This window comes from Sus scrofa, unplaced genomic scaffold, assembly GCF_000003025.6.
Source record: "Sus scrofa isolate TJ Tabasco breed Duroc unplaced genomic scaffold, Sscrofa11.1 Contig1913, whole genome shotgun sequence".
In the NCBI taxonomy this organism is placed as follows: domain Eukaryota; kingdom Metazoa; phylum Chordata; class Mammalia; order Artiodactyla; family Suidae; genus Sus; species Sus scrofa.
Window position 1 is genome coordinate 26,861 of NW_018084978.1, and position 13,549 is coordinate 40,409.

Sequence of the window (13,549 nt, forward strand, 5' to 3'; positions counted from 1 at the left end):
TGGGCACAATTTGATCCAAAATGCAAATGGCTTGCTGCTCTGATGCCCAGTGTGGAGCCTGGGGACACTGCACATCCTCCTGTGAGCAGGACGCTCCCTGGACCCTGCACAGAGTCACAGCTCCTAACACAGGCCTCCCAAGGGGGCTCCATCCTCAGGGCACAGGAGCAGCTCTGGGGCCCAGAGGATGCAGAGCTTCCAACCAGGGCTCTGGGGAAATGTCTGGAGAGCCTGGAGGGAGAGGCCTGGAGGCCTCAGTCCCAGCCTGGGTCCCCTTCTGTGTAGACAGGGGGTATGGACCCACCAGGACAACCTCCCCACACAGGGGGTTCCTCCCATACCTCATCCAGGGAATGGCTGCCAGGGCCTCCCAGGAGCAGCCACTAGGCTCATTATCCTTCAGCCCAGTGGTCACTATATGTCAGTTGGGTCCAGAGGGCCAATGTCTTTGAGCAAGTCCCCTGTGCCCTCACAGACCCAGGGGGCAGGGCTACTGGCACTGCAGCTGCAGAGAGCAGTTTGATTTTCTGGCCCCTCTCCCATCTGGCAGATTCCATGGCCCCTGGTTCCTGAGCCAGACCAGCCCTCCTGTTGGTGGAGTGTGTGGTCTCCAGAATCAGAGAAGCTGTCAGCTGATCTCTTTCTTTAAGGAAAAGACACACATTCAACACTCTGGATGGGAATGGAAATCTCAACCTGTGTTGGGGGGGGCACACTTGAGAGCTCACTTGCCTTTGGGGGAACATTTTCTTCAGAAGTTGCTGCCAGCTGTTGGGTGCCTGGGAATAGAATGTGGATGGCACTCCATCTAAGGGACTTCAGCCAGCCGACAACCACCAGGAAGTTACCAGACAGCATAGAAGGAGGTCCTGGGTCAGTTTCAGCTGGTTTCCTTTCAATTCAGACAATTTCTGGGCTGGGGCTCAAGTTCAAAATTACAGGCTGTGGTCTTGGTCCTCACCCTGCTTCAGAGAGAAAAGATCAGACTGGATTGGGGGTGTTATTAGTTTCTCCATATCTGAGCTCCAAGTCCAGGGCCCTCCTCTGTAACTGGACCAAGAAGCAGAGGTGGTTGGGGAGATGACCAGCACTGGCCATGCCAGCCACATGAATGCTTTCCTCATGTCCCTCCAGCTCCACACCTGGCACTGGGCCAGGACTGGCAGCACCCCCTTGAGGGGACACCCTCCTGTCTCCCCTGTGGCTGCCATACCACAGGCGAGGCTCCCCTCCTGTCTCTGCCAGCGCCATGTCCACACCTTGTGGGCTCCTGCCCAGGTGTCAGGTTTCTAACATCACCTTTCTCAATGGTCCATGCCTCCCCCTGCTTGAGCCCCAGCTCCCTTCCACCAACCCCTGAGAGCTGGTATCTCTTAGGAGATCTGGTGATGCAGGAAGATGCAGGTGAACCAACACATTTAGTTCAGGGAAACACAGTCAGTGGTTGGTCTGAGGAGCATCAAAGCATGTACCTCATCCTAGTCATCAGAGAATCAGACCATAGAGGAAAATTCTCCAGCTTCAAGAATAGGTCCAGGCACACAATGAAGTGGTATTATTAAATTCCCTGCAGTATTTTGAAATATTTTATCCCTGATATTCCAGCTCTTAGATGGAGATGGAGCAAGAAATGGGGAACATTGAGGGGAAGAAAACAAATACTCTCCCAAAAGGACAGTGCACTGAGTCCATCCTATGGTCTCCAGGGAGAAACCTGTTCTCTGCAGTACATGTGTGCTGCCTGCTCTGACCTGAGTCCCCAGGGCACAGCCCCTGGGTTGTCACTGGGACCAGCCAGCCCTGCAGCTGTGCCCAGCCCTCCCCTCCCCCTGCTGATTTGCATGTTCCCAGAGCACAACCCCCTACCCTGGACACTTACTAAGAGTCTGGGCCCACCCTGGGAAGGAGGCAGTGGCAGTCGGGACCCAGCATGAACATGAGGGCCCCCATGCAGCTCCTCAGCCTCTTGCTGCTCTGGCTCCCAGGTGAGGAGGGAGACCCTCACAATGACTCCCACTGCTGACACCTGCCCCTTGACCCTACTCACTGTGGGACACCTGAGTGTCTCTGTGTGTCTGGGGCATGGGAGCATCCCCTCAGCCACTGTGCTCAGTACCTCTGGTCTCTTCAAGGAAGTCCTCTGATAACAGGAATATGTGTTTTTGTTTCCCCTCTCAGGTGCCAGCTGTGCCATCCAGATGACCCAGTCTCCAGCCTCCCTGGCTGCATCTCTAGGAGACACAGTCTCCATCACTTGCCGGGCCAGTCAGAGTGTTAGCAATAATTTAGCCTGGTATCAACAACAAGCAGGGAAGGCTCCTAAGCTCCTCATTTATTGGGCATCCGCTTTGCAAAGTGGAGTCCCTTCCCGGTTCAAGGGTAGTGTATCTGGCACAGATTTCACCCTCACCATCAGTGGCCTGCAGGCTGAAGATGTTGCAACTTATTATTGTCAGCAGCTTAACAGTGCGCCTCCCACAGTGTTACAGGCCAGCACAAAACCCCCTCGGGGAAGCAGATGTGTGAGGCTGGCCACCCCAGCTGCTCTTGGTGCCTCCATCTGCTGAGAGCATTTCTCAGACCACACTAGAAGGTCATGGCAAGTTTTTGCTAGAAGGGCCAGGGAATATTGTGTGCAGAATTCAAGCGGGTATTGTTTTCAAGTTTGGGAGAAAAACATGATAGGACTTTTCTTTCTGTATGCAACCACTGGCGTGTCCCCACAATGGCTGTACCATGTTGCATCCCCACCAGCAATGAATAAGAGTTTCTCTTGCTCCACATCCTTGCCAGCATTGAGTGTTCTCACTGTTTTGGCTTTAGGCCATCCTGACAGGTGCGCAGTGGTGTCTATTATTTGCATCTTCCTATGACACAGAATGTGGAATAATTTCTCATATTCTTATTTGTCTTCGGTCTGTCTCTTTGATGAACTGTCTTGTATGGTCTTTGTCTCAATTTTAGACCAGTTGTTTATTCCCATATTGTTCAGATTTTGTAAGTTTTTGATTTTTGCGTGTGTGTTCTGGATTATCCATCTATTATCCCATGTGGATTTTGAGATGTTTCTCTCTTGATGTTTCTTGCCAAATCATGTTTTAATACAGGAAAGAAGTGTTTAATCTACCTGGGGATAAGTTCATCCAGGAAGCTAAAGCTAGAAATGAGGTCTTCTCTGCCCTCCCCCAAAAGCCGGAGCACATCTGACTGCAGGTGCTGGCTGCATCCACTTCTGCACACTCTACTCTCCCAGAATAATGGCTGCCTTTGCCTCCTTGCACTGTATCGGACAGCAGTGGATCAGACTCCCTGAGGGACTGTGGGTGACAGTGACCTGTTCCAAGAGGTGGAAGGGAGTGATTCTTCCTTGTATTTGCCTTTTCCTCACTTGCTGGCCAGAAATATTCTTGGAGTATTTCTTAGAGCTTTATCCAGATTCAGGAGATTCCACATAATAAAACACTTGGACCATGTGTGCAGCATAAGTTGAAGCCATAGGAGAACTTTGTGAAAAACTATAAATATTATGCCTCAAAATTTGCAAGCTGTTAAGAGGCAAATCCTAAGAAATATATATCACTTCCCCAAACTGACAAACATTAGGAAACTTACCTGTCAGGGTGATCAGAAAATAATTGGACAGGGTCCTTACAAATATTTCCACAAAGGAAATTCTAGAGTCAGATACTCTAAGAGATGAACACTAGCTTATGTGAAAACTCATGCCTCTTCTGAATTATGCCAAATTTGAGAAAATACAAGAGCAGAAAATGATCCTTCATTTGTTACATGAACCTCAATTGCAAAATCAGACAAAGACAGAGCAAAGTGGGAAAGGATGCTCCCATCGGCCTGTGAACTTAGGTATAGACATCTGAAAGAAAATACCTGCAAACCCAAACTGGAAATATACAAGTGAAGTAATACATTATGAGCATCAGCAGCTTTAATTAAAAACTCAAGTTGGGTTTCAAAAAACTGTTTATGTAATTTCCCAAGTGAAAGGTGAAAGATTTATGCGATCTGAAGAGAAACCAGAGTTTGTCATTTCCCAAATTAAAAGATTAAAGGATAAAAAATGAGCACCTCAATAGATACTTTAAAAAGTATACATAGAAGTCAGTATCTACTGGTGATAAAAGTACTTGGAAAGAGCAGAGTAAGAGGCAGTGCACAACTTCATATACGATGTAGAAAAACCCACACTAATCCTCATGCTCCTCAAGGGAATGGATGGAAATACGTTTTCACACTTACCGTGTTCACACAGGCCTAAGTTTCCATAGGAGAACAACAGCTTGATAAAGGGGAGTTCATAAAAGAGCCTCAGGAGACAGTACAAACGGACAATAAGGTAAAGGAAAATCCTCAAAGCCCAGGCTTACAGAAGCACTAGAAGCAGAGCATACTCTGACCTCATGCTCTATGTCAATGGAGAAAAGAACAACCCAGATTGACAATGTGGACAGCCCGACTCAGAGGAAGTGAGCATCCTGGGGGAGTATGGGAAGAGAGTTCATCCCAGCAGTGACAGAGAAGGCTATGGAGCCAGGAGGGGGAGCAATAGGCTGCACCCTAGGAGGCAATGGTCACTTCCCAGAGGGAAGCACCAAGGACACACACGAAACCCTGCCTGCAGTCCCCCAAGAAAGGACAGCCATGGCCTGGGGAAACAGGGGCCTCCGGAGAGTGAAGTTGTGGAAATCAGCTCCAGATATGCATCCTCTGGCAACCACAGAGCACCAAAGAGTCAGAAGACACAGCACCAAAGGGTTTAAAGGATGCACTTTCTTGTAGTGGATACAGACTAGGTGTTAGTGTAAAGAAACCACCTCAGCAACCTAAGGAAAGTTCCTCCTGCTCCTAAAGAAACGTGTCTTGCGGATCAGGAAATAGCTACTCCAACACATCATCGAGGGAACACGGTTCTCAAGGGTAGGCTCCAATGTGGAGATAGGAATGTTGAACACCGAAATTCTTTGGGAGGCAGCAATCCTTTTGTATGTTTGTTTCTTTGTTTTTGTTTTATGTCTTTTTTATTTTTTAATTTTTTTAATTTATTGAGGTAGGGTTGATTTACAAAGGTGTGATAATTTCTGCTGTACATCAAAGAGATTCAGTTATACATGTACGTATATCTATTCCCTTTCACATTCTTTTCCCACATGGATTATCACAGAACATTATTTTTTTAACAGAATAAAATACATATATTTAAACACAATTCCATTCAGACAGATTCTTATATCATGGATCTTAAGAAACAGATTAAGTGTCTCCCTCTGCAGAAGTGGAATGGAAAATATGCTGAGACAAATAGGAAATTCATTCTCGGCTTTATCCCAGTTTGTATGGCTTTCCTCTTTAGTATTTGGTATTATGTATTACATTTCAATTTTTCTTTAAAAACTGGCATTATATTAAAATTGTGTCTATTATGCAACTAAAATTTATAAAGAAGAAAGCCTTATATACCATTAAATATTTTATATAGCATAGTAAAAAGAATACCTTAACTGGTAAGAATAACAAAAATAATACACCCTCTGAAAATAAGTAAAATATAAAATGCATAAATGGGTTAAAATACAGGGTAACTATATAAATATGTCCTCACAATTTGTTACACTTATTGATTCTTCAATAAAGGCATTACACCATTCTAGGTGATGTGATAAACAAGACATTATAGACTTTACATAATACCATGAAGAGAAACGGTTATTAATAACACGTTTGCAGAACTGTGTTATTTAATTGTACAGTTGCATTATTTAATTATAATTATCATAAATTCTTTGATGGAGAGGAAACCAGAATCAGATCTAAGAAGACGTCAGCATTCCAAGAATGATGTCAAATAACCCCCTTCATGGTGGATTATGCACTGATTTACTATGAGATATCTTTCTTCTCCAGAGATTCCTTGTTTGTGTATCAGTTGCAGAGTTTTGGTTTGATGTAAGAGTCTACATGGATATGAGATTGTTTTGTTGTTCTCTTAATTGCAAGTTCATCTCCAGAATCCTGCATCTGTACCCACCTCTTCTCCTGATTTCTGATTTTGGTGGTATAATTGTGCATGGATGATTTCATGTCTTTACTGTATATATACCTTTACTGGTGAGCCTTGTCACTTGTGGCATTTTTGTTTCCTGTTGCTGCCTTTTCTTTTCTGCCTAGAGAAGTTCCTTTAGGATTTGTTGTAAGGCTGGTTTAGTGTTGCTGAATTCTCTCAACTTTTGCTTACCTGTGAAGGCTTTGATTTCTCCTTCAAATCTGAATGAGAGCCTTGCTGGGTAAAGTCATCTTGGTTGGAGGCTTTTTCCTGTCATCACGTGAAGTATATCATGCCACTCCCTTCTGGCCTGCCGAGTTTCAGGTGAAAAACCTGCCGATAACCTTATTGGGGTTCCCTTGTATGTTACTTGTTTCTTTTCCCTAGCTGCTTTCAAGATTTTCTCTTTGTCTTTAATTTTGGTCAGTTGGATTGATATTCCTCCTTGGTGTTTATTTTATATGATACTCGTTGTGCTTCCTGGATTTGAGTGAGTGGTTCCTTTCCCATGTTAGGGAAGTTTTCAGCTATTATCTCTTGGAATATTTTTTCTGTCCCCTTCTCTCTCTCTTCTCCTTCTGGCACCCCTATGATACGGATGTTGGTGCGTTGAACATTGTCCCAGAGTTCTCTGAGACTCTCTTCATTTGTTTTCAGTCTTTTTTATCTTTTCTGTCCCGCATCCATAATTTCCACTAATCTATCCTCCACCTCGCTTATTTGTTCTTCTGCCTCCTGTATTCTGCTGTTAGCTGCTTCTAGTGCCTTTTTTATTTCCGTTATTGTATTTTGCATCTCTTCTTGTTTAACTTTTACATCTTGTATCTCGTTGCTCAGTGTTTCCTGTAAGTTATCCATCTTTGCCTCCAGTTTATTTCCAACGTCTTGCATCATCTTTAGCATCAACAGTCTAAAAGTCTTTTTCCTGGAGGCTGACAATCTCCTGATCACTTAGCTGATTTTCTGGGGTTTTTCCCTTCTCCCTCGTCTGAGTTATAGTTCTCTGTCTTTTCATTTTATAGGTGTTTGGCATGGTGACCTTTTTACAGATACAAGGGTTGTAGCCTCTCTTACCTCTGGTGCCTGCCCCCCTTGTGGCTGAAGTCGGTATGGGGGGCTTGCTGTAGGCTTCCTGATGGGAGGGGCTGATGCCTGCCCCCTGGCAGTGGAGCTGATTCTAATCCCTCTAATCCCTCTGGTGGGTGGGGTTTAGTCTCTGGATGGGATTAGTGGCAGCTGTGTGCCTGAGGGGTCTTTAGGCAGCCTGTTTACTGAGGGGTGGGGCTGTGATCCCACCTGGATTGTTGTTTGCCCTGGGGCTTCTCAGTGCTGACAGATGGGTGGGGCCAGATTTCCCCAAAAAGGCCACCTCCAGAGAAAGGCAACTGCTGAATCTTCCCAGAGCTTTGCCTTCAATGTCCCTCCCTCACAACAAGCCACATTCATGCCTGTTTTCCCAGGATGACCTCCAAGAACTGCAGTCAGGTTTGACCCAGATTCCTATGGAGACCTTGCTCTGCCCTGGGATCCAGTGCACGTGAAAGTCCGTGTAAGCCTTTTAAGAATGGGGTCTCGGTTTCCCCCAGTCCCATGGAGTTCCTGCGCACAAGCCCACTGGCCTTCAATGCCAGATGCTCCAGGGGCTCTTTCTCCCAGTACCAGATCCCAGCACCTGAGAGTTTGATGTGGGGCTCAGAACTCTCGCTCCTGTAGGTGAGTCTCTGTGAACCAGTTAGTGTTCAGTCTGTGGAGCTTCCCACCTGGGAGGTATGGGGTTGTTTATATCACAAAGTCGCCCCTCCTACCTCTTGATGTGTCCTCCTCTTTTGCTTCTGGAGTAGGGTATCTTTTTTAAGGTTTCCGGTCCATTCGGGTGGAGATTGCTCAGCTTCTGGTTGTGAATTTTGTTGTTTTTAGGAGAGAAGTTGAGCTCCAGTCCTCCTATTCCTCCATCTTAATCCTCAGCAGCCATACTTTTAAAAAGCTATAGAGGACTTCCCATTGTGGCTCAGTGGCTTAATAATGAGCCTTGTCTCTGTGAAGCTGATGGTTCAATCCCCCGCCTGATGCAGTGGGTTAAGGATCCAGAGTTGCTCTCGCTCCAACTTTATCAGTGGGATAAAACTGGAAACTTCCATATGCCACTGAGGAGCCTGAAGAAGGGAAATTTTAAAATGTTACCAAAAAGAAGAAAAGGTCCCACCATTCCTTCAGAATGAATACGGAATGATTACCCAAGTAAGTGAAGACATGAAATAACACCAAAAATACAAAATCTGCATCTTCAGAATGGACATGGTCAAAGAAGAGTAGCATGTAGAGAATGGCAGCAACACAAACGCAAAAAAAAAAAAAAAACTAAAGTGAAAATGCCACCCTGAAAGTGTAGACAAAATGAGGAGGTGCCCAAGGAGAATAGAAATGACTGAGGGAAGAGGATGCAAGAATGGTTGGGAGGAAGAGAGCCAGGGTCCTTCACATCCAGGAGGTAAGGTGAGATCAGGTGCCATGAAGAATAATGCAGACGGCAGGAGTGGGCAGCGCAGCATTCCTAGAAAGTCTCATGGAACAGACAGGACCTCTCCTTCGGCTGTACTTCTATACACTCTCCTTGACATTTAAAGCATTAGATTATAAAGATAAAATATTCCCGAAATATACTACACTAAATGTTCAAGAAAAGTCAGTTGGATTTGACAGCAGCATACAAAGCACATGTGCATGCTTTTATGTTATTTTTTTCTTTCTACTCATTACGATTTTCCCTTAGAAACTAGCACGCTGTGTGTTGGGAAGTAGAGAAAAAAATGAAAATGTTCTTTAAGAATTTACACAAAGAAGGTGGTCACATTTTGATGTATAAATGCTATTCGGAATTAGAGCTATGAATTCTGAGTCTGAAATGTAAAATCAACAAAATTCATGGACATGTGTGTTCATGACTTTTTCAATTGGTATAAATTCTGTTTTAAACTAGATCTGCTTTTCAATGACTGAATTAGAGGTTCTTTATTTTATTGGACCCGGAGGAACATTAAACGAAAATCTCTAGGATATGCTTTAACTGTCTAGAAAGTTTAAATATCTATATTTTCACACTGACGTTGTAAATGAGAGGTCTACATTTTGTATATCTTAATTTACCTCACCACACTATTAAGTTTTTGTTATGAAATGCAAGTTACATGGAGCAAAAACAAAGAGTTTAATAAATGAACTAAGACTCTTTGATTTGTTACATATTCCTTTTGAAATGTTTTTTTATGGCCGCAGCAACAGCACATGGAAATTCCTGGGCCAGGGATGGAACATGTACCCCCAAAGCGACCCAAGGCACGGCCATCAGATACTTAACCCCTAGCCAACAGCCAGAAATCCAACCTGTTTCTTAACAAATGAAAAATTAGTTCCTATTTAAAAATGAGTGTTTTGGAGTTCCCATCATGGCACAGTGGAAACAAATCTGACTAGGAACCATCAGGTGGGGGATTCGATCCCCGGCCTCACTCAGTGGTTAAGCACCTGGCATTGCTGTGGCTGTGGGGTAGGCTGGAAGTGGTAGGTCCCCTTTGACCCCTAGCCTGGGAACTTCCCTATGCCTCAGGTGTGGCCCTAAAAAGGAAAAATCATAAAAATAAAATACAAATGAGTGTTTCACAGCTATAGGTCCATGTCAACATGCCAGTTCTCTAGTGTAACTGAAGTCACTTCAGAGCTGTGTCTGGACCTCAGGGAGAAAGACAGCCACCTCCTAGTGGCTGAAAGAGGAACAATGGTGCAGCCCTTGGACCTGCCACTAGAGAGAGGAGGCATGTGAGATGAGGCTTCAGGCTCTTTCATCTAAGAAGAAAAGAGAGAACACACTCCAAGATATGCAGGTTTTATCACTATAAGGCTCTAATATAAAATCACTCCGTCTGGGAATTCCTGTCTGGCTCAGTGGTTAATGAATCCGACTAGGAACCATGAGGGTGTGGTTTGATCCCTGGCCTTGCTCAGTGGATGCAGGATCTGGCCTGCGTGAGCTGTGGTGTAGGTTGCAGATGCGGCTCGATCCCGCGTTGCTTGGCTATAGTGTAGGCCGGTGCTACAGCTCTGATTAGACCCCTAGCCTGGGAACCCCATATGCTGTGGGAGCAGCCCTAGAAAAGGCAAAAAGACAAAAAATAAATAAACAAAACAAAATTAAATAAATAAATTAAATTAAAATCACTAGGTCTATTCCTCAGGGATGAAGGACTTACACTCAAGCTGCTTCCCACGTGGGCACCTCTCCACATTTCTTCCAAGAAGAGCAGCTCTGGGGGATCGTGTGTGTCATCATGGTGCGAGGATCCTCAGGAGGTCCAGTGAGTCCAGCCGGTTTATTAACGTAGCTGAAGAGAAATGATTTCCAGAAGAAAACCTTTTTGATCACATTGATTGATGGTTTAAGTGTTTGATAAATTCTAAGTAGCATTCGTTACTATTTTTAATTCTAAAAGTCTTGCTAAACTAGACTAGAAAGATCAGACATAAGATGTACTAGAGCTTCTCATTCAAAAGGATTATGTGTGAGCACAAGCAGGGGAGCAATGAGAGATCTTCCTGAGACTGTAAGGGAGTAAAGAGAAGTGACAGCTGCTCCCATGAATGTCAAGATAACGGGTGAAAATGATGAGAAAAATGAGACCATGATTTCTCTTGGTTCAAATGTGAGTGCCTCCACCCACCTGCTCTTCCCCCTCTACTGCCCCCACCAGGGGATTTGCATGCCATCCCCTAGGGAGGACCTGCCCAGGCCAGCCTGACATAAAAGGGCAGCTCTAGTCTGGCTTGGACTGATCAGGGCTCATCCGGCACAGCTGACCATGAGGTTCCCTGCTCAGCTCCTGGGGCTCCTCCTGCTCTGGGTCCCAGGTGAGGATGGAGGGGAGATGAGAAGGGGAAGGGGGTGCTGTGGGGGCAGGGCTGCTTTTTGTGGGCATGTGCAAACATGTATGTGCACATCTCTCACCCTCTGCCAAGGGCAGATGTTTAGCAAAGAGAGAATGAGGATAAAACCAGACAAAATAAGTACCCATCCTCTGGTGAAAGTGTGGGCAAGTGGACACATGACCTCTAGAGATCTTTGATGGTGTAAGTCCTGGGGTTTTCTCAAGGTGAATATTTTGGGGAGAACTCTCAATCAAAAATAATCTAGCATGAAGTAAATAACAAGTAGAGAATTGTGAAAATTACTCATGATACTGGCTCAAAATGCTCTTCTTTTCTCTCATTATTTCAGGATCCAGTGGGGCCATCGTGCTGACCCAGACTCCACTCTCCCTGTCAGTCAGCCCTGGAGAGCCGGCCTCCATCTCCTGCAGGTCCAGTCAGAGCCTTGAGAGTTATACTTATTACAATGTGTTGAGATGGTACCAGCAGAAACCAGGCCAGTCTCCACAGCTCCTGATCTATGAGGCTACCAACAGGGCCTCTGGGGTCCCAGACAGGTTCAGCGGCAGTGGGTCAGGCACAGATTTCACCCTGAAAATCAGCAGGGTGGAGGCTGAGGATGCAGGCGTTTATTACTGCCAGCAACTTAAAGAATCTCCTCCCACAGTGATACAGCCCTTGACACAAACCCCTCTCCTGGGGGCCCAGCTGCACACATGGCTGTGTGTTGTCTGGGGGAGCAGAGGGGCAGAAGCTCTGAGTCTGTGTAAGAGGAAGAGGTGGGGGAACCAGGGGCAGAGGGTGCAGCTGAGGCCTGTGGACCAGCAGAGCCTCAGCTCCTCCTCAGACACCACATGTCAAGGCCCCGTCAGCTTCATGGCCTTGGCGTGATGCCCCCTTAGAAACAGGCCAGTGAGAGAAGTTGGCCTCCAGGACAACCACAGCTCAGCTGAGTTCCCTTTTTACACCTCAGGTTTTCGGCCTGGACCGAGTGAGAACTTTATCAGATGCAGCTTTGGAAGTGATAAAGAATAGCTGACTGTCAGGTGAAAACAAAAGATAGTACAACAAAAAATGGACTTTTAATTATAGAATTTTAGGCTCTATTATTATATTTTCCATTAAACTCTAAAGCAATGAGAATACAGTGTCTCCATTTACCCTTTTATTTTATTTTTATTTTTTTGTCTGTTGCAACATTGGCTTTCCAAACCCTCTAACACAATCCCGTGAAATGGATATTCTTGTCTGTTTTCAACTTAAGTAATGTTTTGGAGATTATACCTTGGGTCATCAATTGTCCTAAAAGCCAAACAATCAGACAATAAACAAACGTAGTGTTTCACATGACATGCTCATGTCATGAGTATAAATCTGGATCCTATTTTCTAGATCTAAGTGTAGAAAATGGATACATTGACTAGATCCCCTTTTTCAAAATTCTTATTTGTTTGTTTTGCTTTTCTTAGGGCTTCAGCTGAAGCATTTGGCTTTCCCAGGCTAGGGGTCAAACGGAGCTGCAGCCACTGGCCTTTTTCACAGCCACAGCATCGCGGCATCGGAGCTGTGTCTGCGACCCACACCACAGCTCACGGCAGCACCAGCTCCCTAACCCACGGAGCAAGGCCAGGGATCCAATCCACATCCTCATGGATACTAGTCAGGTTCCTAACCCGCTGAGCCCCAACAGGAACTCCTGACCCCAGTTTTTAAAAGGTTTTAAAAATATGTCTGAAGAAATAATGGGCATGCTGGGTTCATGTTATGGCACGATGGATTCACGGTGAAATGCTTTCAGGGAGTTCCTGTTGTGGCTCAGTGGGTTATGCACCCAACTAGGACCCATGAGGAGGAGGGTTTGATCCCTGGTCTCACTAAGTGGGATAAGGATCTGGCATTGCCACAAGCTGCGTAGCTCACAGGTGTGGCATGGATCTGCCTTTGCAGGGGCTGTGGTGGACTTCCCTGACCTGGGAACTTGCATATATCACAGGTGTGGCCATAAAAAGAAGAAAAGAGTAAATATTTCAGATCACTAGGATGATATAATCGTGGTTGTGATTAAGGGATTCAAAGTACATTTTGCATGGCAAGTGTGCAGTCGAACTTGGATTAACAAGTTCATAAAGACAAATGAAAAAAAAAATGGCTTCTACTAAGAAGTTTAGAGCCCAGAGAAAAGTTTTCAGAGGGTGTTTCTACACAAATTCCCAGTGGGCACAGTTTCATCCAAAATGCACATAGCGGGTTGCTCTGATGCCCAGTGTGGAGCCAGGGGATGCTGCTTGTCCTCCTGTGAGCAGGACGCTCCCTGGACCCGACACAGAGTCACAGCCCCTAACACAGGTCCCTTGCCTTTCTGGCCCCTCTCACGTCTGGCAGGTTCCACAGCCCCTGATCCCTGAGCCAGACCCTCCCTCCTGCTGGTGGAAGGTGTGGTCTCCAGAAGGCAGAGAAGCTGTCAGCTGATCCCTTTCTTTAAGGAAGAGACACATTCAACATTCTGGATGGGAATGGAAATCTCAACCTTGTGGGGGGCACACTTGAGAGCTCCCTTACCTTTGGGGAGCATTT

At 45.6% G+C, this 13,549-nt stretch overlaps 2 gene segments (V, D, J or C); both read left to right on the top strand.

Annotated features, from left to right (window-relative positions):
• Positions 1-1,880: 1,880 nt before the first annotated feature.
• On the top strand, positions 1,881-2,567 carry LOC106508904. The segment is given in 2 exon segments: positions 1,881-1,985; positions 2,179-2,567. Coding segments are annotated over 2 exon segments (444 nt in total).
• Positions 2,568-10,891: 8,324 nt separating this feature from the next.
• On the top strand, positions 10,892-12,028 carry LOC110258324. The segment is given in 2 exon segments: positions 10,892-10,957; positions 11,325-12,028. Coding segments are annotated over 2 exon segments (591 nt in total).
• Positions 12,029-13,549: the final 1,521 nt, after the last annotated feature.